This window comes from Pleurodeles waltl, chromosome 11 (assembly GCF_031143425.1).
Source record: "Pleurodeles waltl isolate 20211129_DDA chromosome 11, aPleWal1.hap1.20221129, whole genome shotgun sequence".
Taxonomy (NCBI): domain Eukaryota; kingdom Metazoa; phylum Chordata; class Amphibia; order Caudata; family Salamandridae; genus Pleurodeles; species Pleurodeles waltl.
Window position 1 is genome coordinate 938,443,328 of NC_090450.1, and position 22,871 is coordinate 938,466,198.

A 22,871-nucleotide genomic window follows, 5' to 3' on the forward strand; every position below is an offset into this window, starting at 1 on the left:
GGCTTGTACTGCAGATTTGAGATCATCCTCGCTTTCCAATTACTCATTTCTTTCCAAAAAACCCATAAACCTGTTTCCTCCCCTACCTTATCCCATTGGGTCAAATGGATCATGTCCCTAGCGGGGATTAACATAGACTCTTTCTGGGCCCATTCAGCCAGAGGGGCGATGGCCTCTCAGGCTTTCTGGGCTGGAGCCTCATTGCAGGATATTCTCAAGTCTGCAGATTGGTGTAACAAAAACATGTTTAGAACTTTTTATTGTAAACCAATTTCACATGTTCTGTTGTTTCTATGCTTTGAACATGCATAATATGAGCCTCCGATCTAGTAATAAAATTTAGATTTTCCTAGCCTTGGTGTCAGAAGGCTAGATTTTATTAAAGATACGGAGGCGAGTATTATCCCACCACTTTATTAACCCTTCCCTGTTTCTTCTGTTACAGTTCCAACTCCCTCTCCCGGCGTTGCCCCCCCCCTAATCCACATGGTTTTCTTCCATCTGCACAGGAATCCTGCCTCAATGGATCTTCTCACTGGAATGGTTCCGAGTCTCGTCAGTTTCAAGACTGTTTTATGGACCTTTTCACTATGTTGACTATTTTTTATGCTGTTTTGTTTGTTACTTATTCACCTCTTTAGTTCCCGCAGCAAGAAAAGAGGACTTGTTGCTCGCAGTCAATATAGTTATAGTTATACTCGGCGTCCCATTGGTTGGTTCCTTTATGATGTCACTTTGTAGTTTTATCATTTTCTCTTTGGGAAATGTAGTTCTTTCTTGGATGCTGTAAAATTAAAGCAAGAAAAGACTGCATAATACTCGCCTCTGTGTCCTTAATAAAAGCTAGCCTTTCTGACACCAAGGCTAGGAAAATCTCAATTAGCCATCGTGATGAGAAGTTACATATGAAAATGTCACAAATGCCTGTTTTTTCTACTAATTTTCTTTTTTTTGTATTTCGGTCTTTGGTTTCTTTCTGGAAAACCTTGAAGGATCTATGCAAATGACCCTTTGCTAAATTCAGGATTTTGTCTAGTTTTCGGAAATGTATAGCTTTCCAGAATCTACCATGGGTTGCACATATGTTTCCACCACAAAATGGTTGATGCCATTTGGAGGGGAGTGGGGGGGGGGGGATAGCTATATTTTGGTTAACTTCTCCATCCTCTCCAAGGGAATCCACAAACCCTGGGTACTTTTAATCCCTACGACGTTTGAAAAAATGGACTCAAATTTGTCGTGGATAGATTATGTGGACAGAAAGTTATGGAGGCCTAAGAGCGCGCCACCTCATATAGCCAAAAAAGGCATTTTTGAGAGAGGAGGGAGCAGCTAAAGGGTTAATAGATGTGAAACTTTTATGTTGATACTCTCAGTCATGGCAGAGACGATCCTGTTTCTATTTCCATGTCCTTCAATAGCAGACGTGACGTCACTCGCCGATCACAACAATCGCCTAGACGGACCACAACCCCCAGAATGCTGTCGGTCCGTAAGAGGTTATATAAAGCCCGTCATGCGGGCCTCTCGCTGGTGCTCTGGCGACTTGTCGCCATTACTGTAGCGAGCGGCCTTCGAGGTCCGCCTCCGGCGCCTGATCCCGGCCTGTGCCGTCCGTCAGTGCCTTCCACCGCTCCTCCGAGCGGGGTACCCATCCGGTATCCCCAGCTGCGTCCCTCGGCGCGCCTCCTCGGCGAGCACTCCCTGACAGCGCAGCCAGGCCCGACAGGCCTCTTCCACCAGACACCGCACCAGGCCCGGGCCGCTCTCACCCGAGGTCTGCACCTCCTCTCCCGGCACACCGTCCAATACACCCAGCGCCACCAGGCGAGATCACTGCCAGGGACCTTCCCCGGATCAAGGAGCTGTCCTAGCCTGCCTCCTGCTCCACCCTACGGCCCCTGTGGCCAGAGCGAAGCCAGACCGCCGTCCCCACCCGTCCTACGGGCACCTGTCTGCGCCACAGAGCATACCGACTCCAGGCGCCCGCAAGCACCTCGGAAGCCCCTACGGGCCTGCGCCCCCAGCCCCCGGCGGCCTCCTCCAGCAGCCCCCCTCCTCTCCTGAGCGGCCTCTGCCCCCCTCCCTGTGTCCAGCCTCACCTGTCACCGGCGCACACCTCATAAGGGCCCCCCCGGACCCTGCGTCCGTCCTCCGGGCCGGCGGCCCTCACCCGGGCTTCAAGCCCACCACCTCTGCTCTTTCTCCCGAGTTCCGTCTCGGACCCTTTTCTCCCGTTTGGCTTCGGCAGCCCCCGAGGATGTCTCCATGATGCCTGAAGTGTGGTCCCCCCCGCAGTGCCCGAACGCCATGAGCCTCGGTGTCCTCCGGCGCCTCCCGTGTTCCGCTCCCCCGTCCGCCGCCCCCATCCATGCCGCTGAGCCCAGCCGGCGCCGCCGACATGGACAGCAGCACCAGCAGCAAAGCCCAGCCCAGGGCCGGCTCGACCGGACCCGCGGGGGAAACTAAACCCAAGAGCGGTAAGGAGGGTTCTTGGGCACGTGGGGCTGGGGCCGGAGAGTTCCTCTGGATTGTGGGGACAGAAGGGCATAGACTTTGTAAAACTCCCAGGACGCGGGCACTGGTGGGTGTGTGCTTAGATTGTAGTGAGTAAAGGAAACTTACGTAGGTGGAACAGAGCGCAGGGGCTGTGGGTCGGGGGGATCCCAGAGTATAGGGGTTGGGGCACTGCGGGGACCGGGTGTAGTTGAGGCTGCTGAGCTTTATCAACACGAGTCCATGTGGCGTGTAGGGTTTCCGGACGTTGTATAGTAATTTTTTAGCTACTTGTTATTATACATACATTGATGTGCGCATGCTTCATACCAAGCAGCCTGATGCTTCGAAATGTCTTAAGCCGTAAAGTTTTTTACTGATGAGGTTCACTCTTTTCCTAGTATTTGAGGCGGTGGGACCACGGAAGGGTTTCTCTTTTAACTTCTTGATTATGCAGCACAACTGTTGTCCCTTAATCATTTGTTATTATGTACATAACTTAAAAATCAGAGTATATACATTTAGACCACTTGCAGATGCTGTCGCAGTGTTGTAAATTCTAATTTTGCACTTACCGAAACTGACATTTTAAAGTACTGTTTGATTGTGACGTTTTTGGTGTTTTTGAATTTCAGTTTTGTAGGTTTATTTTTAAAATTAGTATTCAGGCCCCTCATCAAATGCAGATTTTGATTTTTTTTTACACACCCGTCTCCTCTCACTAATTACCAGCATTAGTCGAGCACCCAACACAGCCTTCTCGCACTTCTAATGCCATAGCATTATCCACACATACAAGCTTAACACGGGACTTTTCTCAGCATCAGCTATCCAGTGCCAGCATCAGCATGGCGCATTTAACCTTCAATTCCACAGCATTACTTTGTACACGGACACTACTGAAACCTACGATTTAAACACTATAAAAGTATCCCATTTAGTACTAAACTGCACACACCAGGAACGGGACCACGGTAAACCTGCTCCTCTTCACATACTGGACTTACATAATAGGAACGTGTGTAGAAAGGGGCCATTTAGGAAACCACTCTTCCCTCCTTACAGCCTTACGTCTCCAAAGAGACAGCACCATATTGGTGGAGGGAGTGCATGTTACCAATTGGTTTTTGGAGTACTTAGTGGTTCCTCGGGGTTTACGCGCTTTTGTGAAGCAGTGTTGGGCAGTGGGATGCAGTTTGTGCTTAGTTTAGTTAAAACAAAAATGTCGGGGTGGTTATGGTGTCATCAATGCGATGGGGCTGCTTAAGACAAACAGCGGATTGGATGTTGTGGGGCTGCTGTTTGGGCTCGATGTTGCTGTTGGGCTACCGTGGGTCTACTGCCGGGGTTGTGCTTTTAGTAGCATGATGTTTTTGAGCTGTAGCACCCTGGTAAGTACCGGGTGTTGAAGGTGTATTAACTGCACTGCATATACTAGAGTACTTGGTATGATAGATTTAAACACAGCTCAGTATTTAGTAATGCAGAGCTGCACGCTAGTACAGTATTTGGTGAAAGCTCGAGCAATTATACATTTGCCATGTCATGCAACTGTAATGTTTTTTTCCCCATAATAAAATGTAGTGGATTTAATCTTTTACCCGCACACTAGCCGATGGGTAGCTACTATTTTCAGTGCTTATCGTGCATGATGGGTGTGTTAATGTTTATAAGTGCTATCAGCCGCTACCATTTACAGTGCCTTCTGCAGAACTCAGGCTAAACCGAAGCAGCAGAAATTACTTAAGGGCATCCGCAAGCATTACCTTGTGTGCTTATTATTTTAAATGAATGTAACTTAACTTTACATTGAAACGTGTTTGCCTTGTCGACGTGATTTGATCCTTCTTATTCCATCACAGTCTGTTTTTTAAAAAATTGATTTGTTAAGTAAAATGTGACACTTCTACGTAGTTTCAAAGTGCTAGGACAGCCTGGGGACATGGTAGGGGGTATTAATAGGAAAGATAAAAGTAGGACAAGAGAGATTTTTCTTTTCTCCGTGTAACGGCAGTTCATGTAGGTTCAAGGCTGCTGGAGTTTCTCCTGTTTAAAGTTGTGGGTGATTAGAACCGTTTACTGTGATGTTTGGCGTTTACGCTTCTTTTCTTAGGTCGATTGTCTAGCTTTGAAACAGTCTGATGCAAAAGAGACAGTTACAGAAGCAGCTAGATGTGGAAAGTCCTGGTGGAGCTGGTTTATTTTCAGTTCCCTTCTGAAATTGCTTTGCTGTTGTCTTTAGACCGGGTTCAAATTGATTTTGCTTTGAGAATACATTTTATTGCGAAGCCCTTTTATTGAAAAGTGGCCAGGCTCTTGTTTGTTTCTGCAATTGAGGGAACATCGTTGAACTGTCGACCAGCCTCTTAATTTCATTCATTTGATGTCATGTGGAGTATTTTTAGTTATCATTTTACAACTGCACTCCCTTTGCTGTATCACATGCAAATGCTCGCTGCTGCTTTCAGATTGACTTGCTCCTACATGGTGAGTTAGTTAAAAAAGGAAACGGTTTTCCACTACTGACATGGGTATTACTTGCTTCTCTACCACTTTAAACTGAATCGAAAAGACAAACTTCACCACCTGATTAGTATTGTCACTCTAAGAAACACCTACATGTTTGCTCTGGAGATCACAAACATCTTTGCAGTATGCCGTTCAAACTAAGACTGCTGCATTTCAGAGAACAAACCCAAGAGTGCTTGTGAATAGGCTTTTACCGCAGACGTGGAAATGATAAAAAGAACATGGCAATCTGAAGTTCAGACACTAATATTTTGGAAAAGGTTCCTAAATGGTTTGATTCTTTTCATTAGAAAGTGGTTTACACCAACATGCATTTAGCATTTGAGATATAAAGTTTAATTGAAAGAATGGCTACACCATGAAAAAAGAACATTAGGATCAGTGATTTGAACTTGTGGTAAAGTTAACAATGGAAAATTATAATCTCCAAAATGATTTCAGTGACGGGTTTAAGACCATAGAGATGAAAAATAAAAATGTGCTATTAGAGATTCACAGGAAGGTGTGCAGCACACAAATCCTCACATTCTGTGAGATTCAGCAGTACGTGGGAAAGTCAGGACAGGGAATACTATACATTATGCCACTGAAGTTTTTAAAGGCTAATTAAGGAATATTCACTTGTGGGTAAAATATTGTCCACTCATGGTATGGATGGACATAAATTCTTCTGCTCTGAAACTTTCATTTAGATTGGTATAACACTTTGAAGAGTGACTATCTTCTAGTCTGGGTAACCATGCCCCTCAATTCATCTTGAACAAAACGGTCTAGACTTGAAGCGCCACAAAACACTAAAGTTTTAAATTTGCAGGTTGAAATTGGAGAACAGAAAACAATTATTGATCAGACAAAAAAAGTTCCGAAATTTTGAATCCCTCTCATACATTCCACGGGATACTTTGGAACAACTGGAAAAAAATGATTTTGTAGCTCCTGAAGTTCTCGGTGAGTAACTACACACTAGATATATAGGCTCCAGGCTAGCCATCTTCATTAATGACAGCTATCTTCTAATATTAGACTTTTAGCCAATATAATCACTGAGGGTAATCAAAGAAAATATTTTCATTTGAATGAGGGGAAGGCATTTAATAATGTCAAAGGGACCTATCTGATTCTGGCCCTTCGGAGTCATGTCCTTTCCCAAAAAATGCATCCAATTCCTCAATTATCAAGTCGGTACCAAAATTGACATTTTAAAACTAAAATTAACAGATTAATCCTTCAAAGTGTTTTGTTGAAGGTGGGTGTCTTTTCCTGTTGCTCTTCATCATTTCCTTGGAGTCTGTTCTTTAAAAGATGAATAACTGTAGTTTTAGAACCCACATTCTTTATTAATACCATCATACAAAAGCAATATCTTTATCCTTCACAACCAATCCTCCTCCATTCCAAACCTTTTAGAAGACATTGCAAACTGTATCTATCAGGTTATAAGGTAAATAAGGGCAAATCTGCAGTTCTCCTGCTCACTAACCTTTGCCTCAGATGCCATTTTCAAAATCGCTAATTCAGCAGTCTAAATTAAAGAAAAACTGCCATACCTCTTAATCTATCCTAGTGGGAACTGCTTGGCCCAGAGTTCACCACTAATTTTCTTGCATTCGTATTTTCTATGACGTTAAAGCACAGTTCCTTCTTTTGGAATGGAAAGCATTGAAGAATGACTAATCTACAACCACCAAAATGCAAGGTGGTGGTAACTTTCCCAGACAAGTGCATTATACCAAGTTGCATTTAGATTGAGCCAATCCCATCCATGAGTTATCTGTGATGATCCTCTGACCCATGAGTCACATTGCAGGCTTCACTTACAGAACTTCTACCCATACCAGCATACTCTTACACTGACAGTCTGAAAACACCTAATTCCACAGCCCCAAATTGGCATAAAAAATTAGTAATGAATACTTCAAAGCCTCTTGCCCTCCCAGATGTGATTAGTCAAATAGTGACTTTAAAACAACCACTTGCTGCCATTTCCGGATCACTTGAAATAAATGAAACCATCAGACAAGGAATGAATTAGTCATCAAATTCCCAGTGTAACATGTGACCTAGGCTACATGCAGAGGGAGCAATATCTACCTTGATATAACAGATAATTCAGAAAGTGTCATAATCCAAATGTCTGGTAACATGCAATACAGCTCAACACAGGCTGCATATCACCTGAATCTAGATCTAAATTGTCATGCCTCTACTTTATTGCATAACAGTACAGTCCTGGATTTCAGAAGAACCACAGAATAATTAGTTCAATATGGCAATCTCTGAACAGGATAAACATGTGCAATTTGGGTAAGATTTGGAATGCTCTAAATCAGCATTGATCCCATAGTGGGGATTTTCAAAGCTTTAGTACACAGTCGAAGGTTTTATCAAAGACTGGCCAAGATCTCAGGTGTCAGATCATTGTGGTGCGCAGTGACTAATCCCATACCATCTTTCTATACCATCAAGCTCAACAAACTGCCGGTTAGACATCAACTAAATGTGTTCATGATTTAAACACTTTCTATACTGGCAGGTCTTGCTATGTTCCAGTGTATTGACTCCAAAAGGCCTTTCATCTTTCTCAGGACCGGTCTTGCCATAGCATGCATTAGTCGTTTCCCAGGGAGGTTGGAAGAGTGGGGGACAGTTTTGTTACTCTGGGCTGGGTTTGCAGCAGGGCTGTAATATTTCCCCAGGTAATAAAAGCAGCAGTGCTTCGCACTTGCAGCCTTCTCCCCACCCCCCTGTGACCCAGGGGCTTGTCTGACAGTATTGCCAGTGCTGCTTAGGGTTCCCAGTCTGGCCTTGATCTTTCTCCAGTGATGGCAATCCAGCTGTATGCCTGATCATCGTATTTTCCAATAAATATCCTTTATACTTAGCATTGTCTCGTCTTTCTTCTCTTCAGTGTCTTGCCACATTACCACACCAATGATTGGTCATTTATGTCCTCCATATCCTGTCCCTTGGTCTCTGGTACAGTTACCCTTCTCTGACAGAATTTCCTACTCTCAATATTTGGTATTTATAGTCCTATTAATCCTAAATATTCACTATTACATTCTTTCTTTGAATGATGCTGCTGACATTGCAACCTCTAGTGACAGTGATCTCATTCCCCAACTAATTCCTTTGTCCACTTTTTATTTTGTCATTCTCTAATGCTCAGCTTGATATTTTCCTATGATCAGTCATCTTTCTATTCAATGTTAACATCTCTATTGCTGAAAGGAAGCCCAGCATTCTGTTTGGGCCTAATTCACCCTTTTCAATGATGTCTCACAATGAGTTTACCATACACAATTGTTTCTCACAAATTCAACATTTGTGGTTTCTCATGTTCTTCCCTTTGTTCCCTTTGTTCCCTAATAGAGAATTTTCTTTTTATGCTGCCTGATTGTCTTAGCTTATGATATTAGATTTATTTTGCACTAAAACTAGAAAAATTAGTTTTCCTGGGGTTCATCCAACGGCACACATTGCTACAGGGAAATCTGATTTCACGACAGACGGGTGCCTCTGAAAGGTACCCACAGCTGCGGAAGAGTTTCTCATTCCAAGTGTAGCTGGATATTGGGCTGGCCCTACCCATGCTCACCCCACCTCTAAAGTGCATTTATTTTAGCACAGTTACTACGTGTGTCAAGGTTCCTATTTGAACCCTAGTTCACATACCCTGGGCATAATCACTATACTTCACCAAGCACTATATTCCCCAGCAAAATGTCAAAAAGCTAGCATCTTAATAGGTATTGCTTAAATATGTAAAGACACGCCCACAATTATTCGTTGTGAAATACATACTTTGAAAAAGGAACAAAAAGTGTTCCCAGAATACTGAGATAAGGTCAGCATGAAAGGGCTAAGGGTACAGTGTAGAGTTTGAGTATGGAGAGTACAGTGTTTATAGTTTGAAGTAGGCGTTAAGGGGTAGAGGTATATAATTGAGTTTAAGCTGTTGCTTTTAGTTTGGTTAATAGGGTTAAGGTTTTGATTGCAGGATTCCAGTTTAACAGTGTAGGTTAAGTGAGTAAATAGAGTTTGAGTTATAAGGTTGCGTATAGGAGTTTAAGATACTGCTTTAGGATTTGAAGTGAAGCATAGGTAAGAGTATGAGGTAAGTGTTTAGGGTATGCGCTGTGGGTAAAGATTATGGAAGAAGGGTGAAGGATTGACTATAGTGTTATGGATTTGGGTGTTGGATTAATGTTTACCGATGAATAGTTAAGGATTACTTTCGGGATTAAGGGTGTAGTGCTCCTTGTAAATAGTTAATAGTGTGGTATAAGGGTTGGTGTTTGGGATACAGGGATTAAGGGTTGTCACAGGTAGTGAGGTTTGATTTAAAGTGTAGTGATCTTAGCTCTCTTAATGAGGAAACAAATCAGCTTGGGTTTCCACACTACCCCTGTAATTAAAACTGTTAATCTGATGCTATTTCTTAGTAAAAAAAAAAAAAAAGAATCCCTGCCCAGTCTCTTGTGTACTGCCTGTTAAAGATGTTTAAATGAAAATAGAGACAGTGATGCTGTCTGGGATTGCATGTGCTGTGACCAGGGGCGCCTGGGGGCTAGTGGAGGGAACTGTGTGGTACAAACAATTTTATGGGTATGTTGGGGATCAATGTGTGGGTCTGAGAGCTAGAAGAGAACCTTGGAGGATATCTAAGGTCAACACAGTAGATCTGATGGCTGAAAGTGATTCACTTGATGGTGGGGTGTTTGATCTTGGGTGATAGTGTTGTGTGACGGATCTCAGCTGACTGGGGTTTAGGATTGAGCCAACTGAAGGTTTTTGAGGGCTTCTTAAGGTTAGGCTCAGGTTATTGTCTGTACAAGTGTCTAGGACAGTAGTAGTAAGTGGGGACAGTTGTTCACAGCAAACTCCTCTGAGGAATGGTACTTAAGGTAATCATTTGATTTATGGCACTAACTGCTGTAATTAGTTTCTGTACAAAGAAGTAGCTCATATAGTCAACATATGTGGACTTTGAGCAACTCATGCCTGTATGTCCACAGATTTAGAGTTTCTGACACATTATTGGGACTATGTTGAAGAAAAAAATCCTAGTGAGTTCCCTGGCAGGCTTGATCTTCAACATTGTCACAGGTGGTTTACTGCATGGTACTATTGGTGGTCAAATGGCTTGCTTAAACGTGTTTAAAGCATATAGATGAACAGTGTAATTCGTTTTGAATTTGACTAATATAGTTTACGTGTATGTGTGTGTATATATATATATATATATATATATATATATATATATATATATATATAATAAAAAAAATTATAAATGTTACTAGACCTGTAAGGCGAATAACTTGATAATCTACTTGACCTAACTGCACTTGATCCGTAAACAGGTCTCATTGTGATCCCAGGCAAATATTTTTTATGTTAGCCACCTTTGCCTTCATTCTCACATAAGAGTGCACATTCAACTATGTGAGTTCAGCATTTCTGCTGTACAAAAACACTTTTTTGTTTGATTAAAGGGACTAAATGTTTGCTTCATGTAAAGTAAGAATTCAGCCCACTTTTAGGGTACACATGATCCTGGACTTTCCTCTTAGTTTCTTAACAGCATTGCCATCAGGGCTGGAGTGTTTCTTGGTTTTTCAAACACTCACTTTCAATAAATATCTTACTAAAGCATGATGTGGTAGTGCACTGTCATTTGCGGACAGGAAATTACCAAAACCCTTGCGCTAACTAGCAGGTTTACTGACAAAAAAACTATTGTGTATTAACAATTTGTGAAATTTGGGTTTCAGTAAAACATATGTCATTTGCACATCACCAGGTAAAGTATAAAGAGTTCAGATGTGTTCATCCTATTACATTTGTTTTGTCACAAGCACAAAAAATGAGCTTTCACAACTACTGAGATATATTTTGAATTTTCTACTCTTGGTTATTAAATCTTGTGTGGTCAGAAAAATCTGAGGCCCTACAGCCTTTCACTTCACACTTTGTACTGCAGGTCAGACAGTACACCTTACAAAATCCTGGCATTCTACAGTCAGAAGGAAACGTAATAGTAAGAAGGTAAACTGACTTTTGACCTCTGTCTCTGAATACAGAGCAAATGCCACAAGATAAGAACAGTATTTAAAGGTGTCTTTATTGCTCCTTCACTTTCTGACTGAACAGGACACCTGTTCTTTGTCAACTTGCCAGAAGGGGTGAGTAGATCCTAAAAATAGCTCAACCTGATAAAATCTCTTGCCATAGAGAGTGGGAAAGTAGATTTTTAGAGGCCCTAGATATATCTGCGTATCTATGGATGTCTGTATGTCTGTGTGTGTGTATATATATATATATATATATTTGGGTGTACATATATACACACACACACACGTAGACATCTTGTTTAAAATATTTTCAGTGAAACCCCCCTTTAAATAAAATTACATATGCCCCTATTTTGCACACTGTAACCTCAGTTTTAACCCAGCCATATGCAAATCAGTCTTGACCCTGTTCAAATGGGAGCAGTCCAGACTAAACTGCCAGGCTATTCTTAAACCAGAACCACAGGCCTGTGACTTAGTCTTTGGTATCAAGCCTGTGTGGTAAGGTATGTGGTAAAATAAAGTGTTGTAGATACAGTGCATTGTAAAAACCAAGTTGTAATTTACCACATGGCAAATTACTACATGGTAATGGCTGACATTTTCCCCAGAGCAGCAGGACCCCTGAAAATCCTCTGCGGACATAAGTCACTTGCAGGCATTGTGCAAATCACTTGGTATTCTTTTGGCCTCACCATTCTCCCTTCCATTTTCCTAGCTCTTTCCAGCTATGCCAAACAGGACATTTCCTTTGAGAATGGTAGAGGACGAATCTGTCTTGGAAGATAGTGAGTGTTGCTCCTGCTGAGGCCCTTACTTTCATGCCGGTCTGTTTTCCCACCACAAATGGCTTTAGCATAAGGGAGATGCTGACTAGATGGTGCAGGTCCATTGCCAGTGACACGAGAATGACAGTTGGAATGAGAATACTGGTGCATGTGCTTAATATAGTTACAGCTGGGTTTGATTTGTCATCTGCTCAGATATGTGCTTCATGTCTCTTGACTGGAGTAAGTAAATTGGTGGTGAAGAACTGAGGTTTTGGAGGCTGTGAAGGGTTATTCAGCGGTCTGCCCCTTTAAGATTACAGGGTTGGTTTAAGGATTCAGTCTATTGTCAGCTAGATCATTCAGTGGTGTCGGGGTACCACTGAGCAGGCAAAATGATGGGGATGTTTGGTGACTGCTTTGAAGTAATAAATGGTAGCCAGGCCACAATGGTGGGCTGAAGTGGCACTTGTATATGAATGGAAGGCCACTGTCCAAGCACCAATTAATTACAATTTGTATGATGTGTTGTGGCTTTGAAAAGCAATTGGGAATCCATTCTTTCCAAGTTTGTGGCAGCAGACCATGTCTGCTAGATAGTTGCATAACATGATGAAGTTGGAATGTTGGACGTCCAGTTTAGAGTGCTAGTTGTCCACTAAAAAAGGTGATGTGACTAAGGAACGCGGCCTTGAGGTCTCCAGACTTGTTAGGTAAGCAATGTAGCACAAAGGAGCTTGTGCCTCCATAGTTAAAAGGCACATAAGAGCTAAGCCTAGGACATACTTCCCAGAGTTGTGCATCTTGTCATTTTCAACCAAGGTGTTTTTTTAGGCTATTGGGATTTTTGGCATTTAAAGCCCGCTCAGCCCATCAGCAGTGGGTATTGAGAGGTGTGAATGATTGCCATAAAGATATAACATGCTGCAGGCAAATTGTTTTGTTTCCACCACCCCTCTAGAGATGAGTTTATTTGCCAGGTGCACAGTAAGAAAGACACGCCCTTGCCTTGGCCACGTGCTGTGGCCCCTTTAATGATGGGAAAGGAGACAGTGGTGAGTGAGTCAGGCTTGCTAGGAGTGGAACGATATCTGGGCCCCTACGGTAGGAGCTGGTGTTACTGGTTACAATTCCTTGGTTTTTAGGTAGAGGCTGTACAACTTGTAGCAATACCATGGTGTCACCTGATTCCACTGGCTAACCCTGTGAAGGCATGGTGAGCCTGGGGAGGGCAAATCAGAGCAATCTGAGACAACCTCCCCAGTTAGACCATGTCAGACTCCACGTGGATGTCTTATGCAATTAGGTGTGCTTTACTCGGATGGTGGGGAAGCTGGAGGTGTCCCTGTTACAATTACTATTCAAGTAAAGGTTGCAGCCAATTTGAGCAAAGGTGCAGAGGACCATGTTGTATGTTTTTTTGAGACATGAGAAAACCTCTGCCAAAATTATATTGCCTCCACACTCTTACTGGCTATTAATATAAATATCTATTTACTGTTAATCCAGGCTCTTCCTAATACAAGTAATTTGGTTGGTTGTGCCCATAATTCTAATAGTCTTCAAGTTTCAGTGACATTGTAACAGCATAGGCTGTAGTGATTGTCCCATCCTGAAACTTAAAGCAACTGCCATCAACTGATAAGTCATTCCATTGGTGTGTTTGGTAAATCTATTCTCCCTTTGGTCTGTTCTTCTGTGATCAGTACATAATCATGGGACTTAGTATCATTTTGAGAAGGACAGGAGCATTACTGGGTTAAGTATTACATCAGTGTATGGTAACATGAGGACTGAACAAACATAACTCATTTGTTAGTCTGGCGCATTTGTCAAATTGTGAGTATGTTTTGTTTAACAGTATGTCTACAGAGTGAGGTACATACAGATGCACTTTGTAGTCAAGACACTCTTTAGCTGAGGATTTCGCAAGGGGGTGGAAAAATGTTGAAGGGTTTCATTGTCTGCAGTAACCTGCCATACCCAGTAAGGTTCGTACTTGTGTTGTAGGGTGTCGAATATTCACCATAACTTTCACTCGTTGAGGATCGTCTCCTTCCCCCTTTGACAGGAAGTGTCCTAAATAGGCAAACTCCTGTTCATCAAATTCCAGTTTAGTGGGAGATATCTTGTGGCCATGTGTAACAAGGAAATTTAATAGGGCAATGGTGTCAGAAGCGCAGTCTGTTTAGCTGTTGCTGGACAATATTTTATCTGTGTATTGTAATAGTTGGAATTAATGTCAACTGAAAGGTGTCTAGTTGGGCTTTCAGTGCCTGCGAATAAAAACTATAAACCTCCATACATCTTAGGGTTTGGGCATCACTCTTTATTATTATTATTTTTTTTTTTACATGGAACCCCATATCTTATCACCCTGTTCCTAAGTTAGTCTTCTGTCACTATTTCCATTCCTTTTTCTTCTCCTTCTGATGTTTTGTATTGCGGCACTCGTGGGGGAGGAACTTTGGTTTCCGTTACTTGTACATGTGCTATTGCCATACATTCCACATGGTTCTTAATGAAGGCCTAAACATTGCTGTCTACTTATACACCAACTCAGTTACTATAGTTTGGGGTTGGGCGAAGTAGACAGTTGGGAAAAGGCATTTATTTGGTACATTCAAGATATATGCCATTTGCTGTGCATTTCATTCTTGCCTGCAAATTTTGAAGTCAGTCTGTGTTCAACAAAGGGAGGGTGCATTTATCTGTTTAACACAAGAATATCAGTTATTGGGCCAGTGGTGTCAGTGAGGTGTAGACATGGCTGTGTATGTGGACTTCATAAAAACCCACTGAGGTATTGTATCTGTAAATGTGAGACTGTTTTTAGAAAAATTGAGTAATTAGTGGCTCCAGTATCCAGGAGGAATTTAATCTTTTGTCCTTCTACTATTGCTTAAATATATGGCCCTCCTGCATCGACTGGGATCGCCACCTGTTCCTCCCTGTCAGAGTAGTTTTGTTGGTGTCAGAGTAAATAGTGTCATTAGTTGCATTAGCATAATATTCAGCACAGGTGCTGTTATTGAGGATATCATTATGTTGTAACTTAAAGAATTTCTGTATCCCCTTTTGGGCACACCCTCATGACATGGAGCACCCTCTGTAATAATGGACATTCTGTTATCCAGTCAATGAGGTCCTTACAATAGTGGCATCCCTTATCCACTTTGGTATTATGGGGTCTGTACGTTGGTGTGGAGTAATGTGGACCTGCTTCATCTTGTAGTTGCCGGAGGAACTCTTAACTCCTTGAGTTTATCGTTCTGTTCTTCTTGTGCCAGTCTCAGCATAGTATTTTGGTCAGTGGACAATACTTATGTTGGTGGCTTTACTCCCCATGTTGGCTTATAGGCATGGATAGATATCCTAATCATTCTTGGTGGACATTTACAAAACTGGAGAGGACTTGTTGGGCCCCTTTGTCAGCAGCATTCATCCCAATATGGGCAGATAACCTTTTGTACTCTGGGGAAGAAGGCTACTATGTTTCATAATTTTCTTGTTTACAGTTCAGTTTTGTCCTTTCTAATCTTGTACAGGACACTCAGGCTTACAATCAAGCCTTTAGTTTGCCTGTCAGGGTTGCTATTTCACAAGCCACTTCACCATCTGCTCTCCATGCATTTCCTGTAGTATTTATGTTGGTCCAGTCAACACCATCTCAGTTTTGTTTCCTGCACGTCCATATATCAGGTGGGAGAATGAACAAAAACATTTGGTCTGTCATTCAATATTAGCTATCCTACTTGTAGTATTTTCTCTGCTCTGGTGTACAATGTCAGGGCATTTTTTCTGATGCCAAAATCTCTTGGAAAAAAAACTATCAATTCTATCTTGATTCAAAGGACATGGAACATGGTACAGGGGTTGTTGGCATCAAACTATGGTACTTCACGCACAAGGACCATCATAGAGGCACAAGTATTGGCTTGTCAATCCGTTCAAAATATAGGGCAAACACAGAATTACATTCAGAGCCCAGTAGAACATAGGCCTCATTTGCTGCATAATGGGTGAAATAATTGGGCAGCGCCGGGTCCTGCAGCTAACCCTGTTTAAACCTTACTGAATTATAACTAATGTATGAGGGATGTATAACCTTTCTCATTTCTTGTATTATGGGTGTTTCACTGAATTCACATGTTCTAATTCCTACCCACATCTGCATATTGCTTAGTGCCATGTTTCATGCAGTTCTGAACAAATATTCAATCTCATTTCTGGTGTTGCAGTGTTTCTTAATAAAGTACTAGGAGGAGGTCCCCCGTGTAGGCAGCAAATTGGGTAAGAAAAGGAGGGTCCTTCATTGGGTCTCCATGTTCTTCTAATTCAGGCATATCAGAACTTGAGGTTTCTGATGTGACCTGTTTGCCTTAACTGATCAGTGGTCAGCTGATAGGGTGGTGTGTGCAGTCTTTTATGAAAATGTGGTCAATTAGTCCTCTGAAACAAAAGGAGTCAAGGCCATCTGTTCTGGTTTACATACCACTGTCTTACTCTCCTTCATATAATGTTCCCTTATCTCTTCAGCAAATTCATCAGTCCTTTTCTTTGTCTTATTACCTTTCTTTTTTCTCCCTTTTGGTCTTCATTACTTCATATATTTTTGCCTGGTGTGTTTTCCCACCCATTCAGCATAATAAACTGCAACAGTCCCACTTTCCTCTTTTCTTTCTCAAACATACATTCCCATAGGTAATTCAGTTTATCTTAATCAAAAGTGCCATTCAAAAGTGCCATTAAATAGAAACTGTACTGAGGGATCCTTTTCAATATATTCATACCAAAAATGCAAAAATAGGCCCCTCTACATCCTTTGTTTAGTCATCTCACATGCTGGAGTTCCTTCTACTGGACATGACAGTACTTAATCTACATGTTTATTTACACCACACAATTTACTACAGTGACTCATTTGTACTACTTATATAAAATATTTTAGTGCAGCAATGGTGAATCTTTGTCACAATGCAAATTCTTACTGTCACACCACTAGTCACTAAAAATCACCAACATGTTGGACTTCCATATAACAAAGTACTAAGCACTTCACTGCCCTATGGACATACTTATTGTTAGACATCTCATATCTTTCTACATAGTTACATCCATGGTACTGCTTACCAGGTCTTGACAACTGTTACATCTAAGTTCTTTGACCCCAGCCGAGACAGCCTTTTGTCTCAGGCTACCTGTGATTCCCTTGAGACTGACTGTGGGGAAACTCAATCCCCTTTGCAGGTACTTACTTTGAAGTAAGTCGGTTCTCCAACCGGCCCTTCTGTTCTGTCTGGGTTGACTTGGTGGATCCCGTAATAGCCTCCAGTTTGTGAACACACATCAGGTATACTGGTCTGTTAATGAGACTGTAGTCAAACAGTTGTGGATGTATATTTGTTCACAATATGCACAAAAGATATAACATGCTGCAGGCAAACTGTTTTGTTTCCATTGACGTATGTTGAAATAGCTAGTAAGACCTGTGCAGAAAATAAAATACATATGTTAAGCTGAAGACCAATAACGGGAATCTTTTCAAAGTATGAATACATTCTCACGTGCTGAGGACATGTGCGGTTTCAACATATGCAGTTTGTCGTCCTATTTTATCTACCTTCTATGTATCTGATCCTTCAGTCCTTGATAATAAAGGAGACACTAACAAGAATAAACAATTTATGGACCTTTACCCTCCTCAGCCTAACTTCAGAAGCCAAGTCTTGTACAGCTGCTGTGTTAATGCAATCATGGTGAAGACAGCAACATGAAAGAATAGTTATTACATTTCTGCTCCCACACTGCCAAGCCCCTTACACCAGCAAATGTTTCAGACTTCTTGGGAGAGGACAGAATAGTGCACTCTGTGATAGCTAAGGTGCCACTTATGGCTAGAAGTAGTCATAAGATCGGAGGGACTTGGTAGCTCACTTGCTAGTGACAGTTTCATTCCCTGAGGGCACGTTCTGGCCACAAATGGCCCCCTGGCACCCAGAATCGCAATCATGCCTGGACCAGAGAGCGGAATGAAGTACTGTCCTGCTGAGCCTTGGACCTGGCAAGAGGGTGCGCCAACCACTGTACTACACCTGTTGCTCCATGGGCTAGCAAAGAAGATTATGCCTGTGATGTCTGGCTTGTGGAAAAGTGCACCAAACACAAGTCATTTGGCTGATTGCCTGTACCAGGGCCATAAACGCTGAAGTAGCCAGTTTTGGACAGTTATCAGTAATTTGCTGAAAGTGGCTGCTAATAGCTGACTTACAGCTATAAAGACAAGGGTTGTAATGGAGTCTCTCAGACCCAGCAGTCAGAGTGAAGATTGTTTGCCAGGCACTAGTTCTCCCTAAAGGAAATCGGTGGACCTGCTGTGACTGTAGACCAGTAGCTCAGTCATGATTGGACCAGAGAGGACTTCGATGGACATTGATGCCTGTGGCACAAGTTGCCCCACCTAACAACCCCAGGAAGAGCCCCATTGACTGCACAGCACCCAGAGGATTCTACAGCATCCTGTATTCTCCGCATCAGGACCACTCTATTGAAGTTCATGGCAGTCCTTGCATTAAGTGTGGAACTGGCCTTGAGACTACTTTGGTGACCAGGTAACAGTCCAGATTTTTCTTATTGGCCTCTCTGACCTTGTCAGAATTGGTTGTCCAGTCGAGGCCAGAATGGCCAAACACAACTCTTTAAAACTTATAGAAAGGTTTCAGACTTTACAGTTACAAAGCTTGGACTCAAAAGCTGAGATTTATGTTTTATTTAATCTGTAGCTCCAGAACCCTCCTGTAGATTTGTCTCATCTTGGTGACTAAAAATCCATAAATGTAATTTATTTTTATAAATTGGTGTTGTGATTAGTGTTCAATTTCTTCTGTTTGGTGTCTAAATGGTTTACGTTATTTCCTTGTTACATGAAGCTATGGCTACCCAGGGCTGAGCTAGAGGTTTCACAAACGAGTCTGACTTTGACCCAAGACTGTTTCGTGAGTGCATTCCACAGTGAGGTAGCACAACCACACCATATAATGTAGCACAGTCCTCCCACTGGGATGTGGGAGCAGGCTTCAGCTCCGATTACTAAATATTTGTATACAGGCTGCTGCCAGGTTAAATCCAAACCTTTTTGTAATGTCTGTCTCCCAAATCAAGTTATTTCCCATGTTAATGTGTGAAGTATTAGAATAAATGTATGGGACTTGGATCAGTGTCAAAAGGGTGTGGTAGTGGCTTCGGCTGCTGACTGCCATCCTCCCAGATAACTTTTTCAGTTCTGGTGGCAGGTAGTGTTATTTATGGTACTTATGTTGCTTGAATGCTCATTGTCTAAGTTTTTCATTATAAAGTGTCAACGAAATACACACATTTGAAAATTAATGGGGTATTTGTTGGCAGCTTGCTTTCCCTTTCTTCAAAATGAAAGGGAAGTAGCTTTCAGTAAATTTGAGGGTGGAGGAGTTCACCTGGCATATTCACATCACTGTTTTTCTTTTCTCCAAGAAAGCCTATTAATCCTAGACAGTTGTATGATTTCCTTGATCACTTATTTTCTCTTCCACTAGTCTATTTGCTTGCAGTCTGAAGAGTGCTTACCTTTTAAGCTTTATATCTATTCTAGATAAGTGCTACATTTTGCTTGAGAATAAATTGACCTCATTATCCAAGACAATAGTCTTAGGTATGCCCTCCACCAAGAATAAATTGTCTAGGAATAATTGTCCTGCAGTATTGACGGAATGACTGGTGTTTGTAAAGAGCAAACAGCTACCTTGGTGTTTCCCGGCACTGCCCATAAGTCAAGTCTACTGCAACCATTGTATTCAGATGGTGGAGAAAAGACAGGATTGGAGTTGCTTCCTAAACATATTAAAAGATGTAACTAAAGAGGAGCCAGAAAATTATTCCATGCTTTTGAGTTCAAGTATGCAAACGATCTACCTCCTGCTGGAGCCCTATTGAATTTGGGGATTTGTAGCTTATTTTAATTGACAATCTCAAGATTCTATTTGTTACATAGTGTTTGAATCTGTGAAATTGTGTCCCTAACCCATAGAAAGCTCTGAGTTAGTCAAGGCCTTGAACAGAATCATTTCCTGTACAGGTAGCCTGTGCTGTGTCAAATAACTTTTTGTTTGTGGTGTGGAAGCTTGAGCACCACTCAAGCTCCCACTTTCTGAACCATCTGCAAATGGTTGATCAGCTATTGAGAGAAGCCAAAGTAAAGGTAGTTTGGCAAACTTATCCATGAGGAAATTTGAGCATCCACTGCAGTCCTCCAAGATACTTGTGGCAGGAATTCAAGGAACGTTTTGAGCAATCCCAATGTTGTAAAGGAAGTACCAGTACCTGAGAGAATTTGTGAGCGAAGGGATATAGTGGAATCGGACTCCCAGTATTTCTGTAGCGCTTTGGTGAGGGTCTGGGGGAAGAGTTCTTTTAGCCACTATTTGTTGAGTAATTAATTAACTCCATATAGGAGTAGTTTTGTCTTTTCTGTATTACATTTAAGATGGCTCTCATTCAACCATTCCATTATTCTGCTGAGACATACTTTGAAACTGACCTGTTTTTATTTTTTTATTGTTGAGATGACCAGTTTTGCCATCAACCTAGGATATTACTGAAATCTCATGACTATCAAATATGCCAATGGAGTCATGTAGGTATTAAACTGTAGCAGACTCTAGGAGATCCCTGTGTAACTCCAACTCTGAGCAACTTGTTTTTGAGCAAAAGCTGTCCCGCCATCCCTCACCAGAAAATGTTGCAGCAAGCACTGTCCATCATAGTGCTTTTTTGCCTATTTTTTTGTTGTGTTGCACAGCATCCTGGCTGTTGTGCAACATGGCTAAAAGCACTAAACTCAGTAACTCCTGCGACATCTGGGGGCAATGAGTGGGCTGCTTCCACAGACATTCCAGTCTGCATGCTGCTACTGCGGTCTCGAGCAGACAGCGTAAAAGCTAGAAAGAGGCTGCTTTCCTACACTGATCAAGCCTCTCTGTTCAAGTCCCCGTTGTAAATAGGTTTCTAAAGGGGCTTGTACATATGTTTCCCCCTGTGCTCTTTATCATCCTTCAGTGGGATCTTAACCTAGTTCTCACTTACCTTGTGTGCTTCATTCAAGCCACTGTACAATTTCCCCTCATAGCAATGACACTTTACAATCCCACCAATATTTGTACTTAATATTCTTGTCAGTCTTCATCCTTTGTCTTATTATTACTTGTAATTACTTCTAGTCTTTAGATCTACCTTGTGCTACGCTACTGTGTTTTTCATGCTTTTTTAAACACTTCCTCCAGTGTTTGATCTTTCGTTAAGTTTCTCCTTTATTCTTTTACATCTTGCAGTTTGGTAATTTATTAGTGTTCTAAAATCATATCTGACAGATAATTCCCTTAAAATGACCACATAGCTAAGTGTCTTCGTCCAGCCTCTACGCACTTGTGAAAAATGTAATACGTTGAACATTTACAATAGGAGTTGAAGTGCTTTTCTAACATTTCTAGTGGCATATCCTATATTAGGTGGTATAGTCTCTACCAATGGAATTTCTGGTAAATCCTAATTTCTGGAGTTCTATTCCTGAATTATGAAGTATATAGCTGGTACTGTAAGCCAACTATAGCTACCTCTCTCATGGCTAAAGTACATGGTAAGATATTTTCCCCCCACTGTTCCTGCAGAACCAGTGACTCCACTCTAGCAAAGGTGGGTGGTGATGCATTCCCTTCACTATTTTCACTGTTGTGTCCTGTAATTTAAAGTAAGGTAAAACAGCAAGTTAAGTTAATACAGACTAACGAATTCATCATGCAGTGTCCTTTTGTTTCTTTTATGATCCATATATTTAAGTGCTTTCTTTTCTTTGACCTTTTTTTATGTCTGATTTCACCGGTCTTCTGTTTCCTTACTGAGCACATTTGATTTCCTGTTAAGTTTAATTTTGTACTAAACACCTTATGGTCCCTTGCGATTAATTACTGTTGGTTGGCTGGAAATGCCATTTTGCCTTCTCATACAGCATCTGTTTTGCTTGATAGCCAGTATATTACAGACGATTTTGCATGGTCATGATGATTTGTAGTCTTCTTGGTTGGTGTGCTTCTGTTGCAGACATTTATGCTTAAGTAAATTACTGTTGCATGTGCCTCTCGCTCCCCTACATTGAATTACACCAGAGTCTGGATTTTAAGCTTTGTTGATTCTTCATATATGCACCTAATGACTGGCTAGTGTTGTAGCACAGATTTTCTGTCTTGTTCTCTTCAGCTACTTCTGTTGTGCTCTGTTTGCAATTAGGCAGCAGTGCACAAAAAACAATCTGTAAAAATTCCTGTAAGCGCCTGCTTTGCCCCTGTTAAGCTGCAATTACATGTCTGTAGTTGCTTTAACACATACTTGATTGTATTGGTCATAAAAGGGCTGGTTATCCCGAATTTAATTGCTCACAGAAGCTTTTATCTTGGAAGTGAAGGCCCTATGATATGTCTGTCCTCTGCACTCGCCATTTGTGCTGAGTAAGATGCTCCACACACCACATTAATAGACAAAAATCATTTGTCCAACAACTCAGCTCCTTCCACTGCCTCTTAGACCACCTGATGAGAGTTCTAAAGGGAGAAGTTTTAAGGGTCATCTAGTAGAAAGACCCCCAAAAGCTCTACAGGTTCCAGCTCTAGGTTAGAATTCTATATTATAGAATTCTAAAAGTACCTCTTAAATTCGCTTAGTTGTGGCTGCAAAGGGGTGTCTTTTTTCAACTTTTTTTCATTTTCAATGTTTAATCATATCATGATATGGTAATCACAGATGAGGAATATTGACAGATGTTAACACAGTGGCTTTGGTAGCATGCCATTAGTCCATGTGCAAGCAATAGTGCATGGCTCTTTGCGTATCAAGATACAACAGATCTAACATGGGTAACACATCTGCATTCTCCAACCTAGTGAGGCTTTACTGCTGATCTCAAATTCTCAGGGTGCCGACA

At 41.7% G+C, this 22,871-nt stretch overlaps 1 protein-coding gene across 1 annotated transcript in view; it reads left to right on the top strand.

The window, feature by feature from the left end:
* The first annotated feature begins 1,515 nt into the window (after positions 1-1,515).
* The window catches only part of RNF10 (ring finger protein 10), a 263,755-nt gene continuing 242,399 nt past the window's right edge, over positions 1,516-22,871 (top strand). The window contains exon 1 of the mRNA XM_069215043.1: positions 1,516-2,480. Within this exon, the coding sequence (XP_069071144.1) occupies positions 2,372-2,480 (109 nt within the window). The 5' untranslated portion in view covers positions 1,516-2,371. The remainder of the gene's footprint in view (positions 2,481-22,871) is intronic.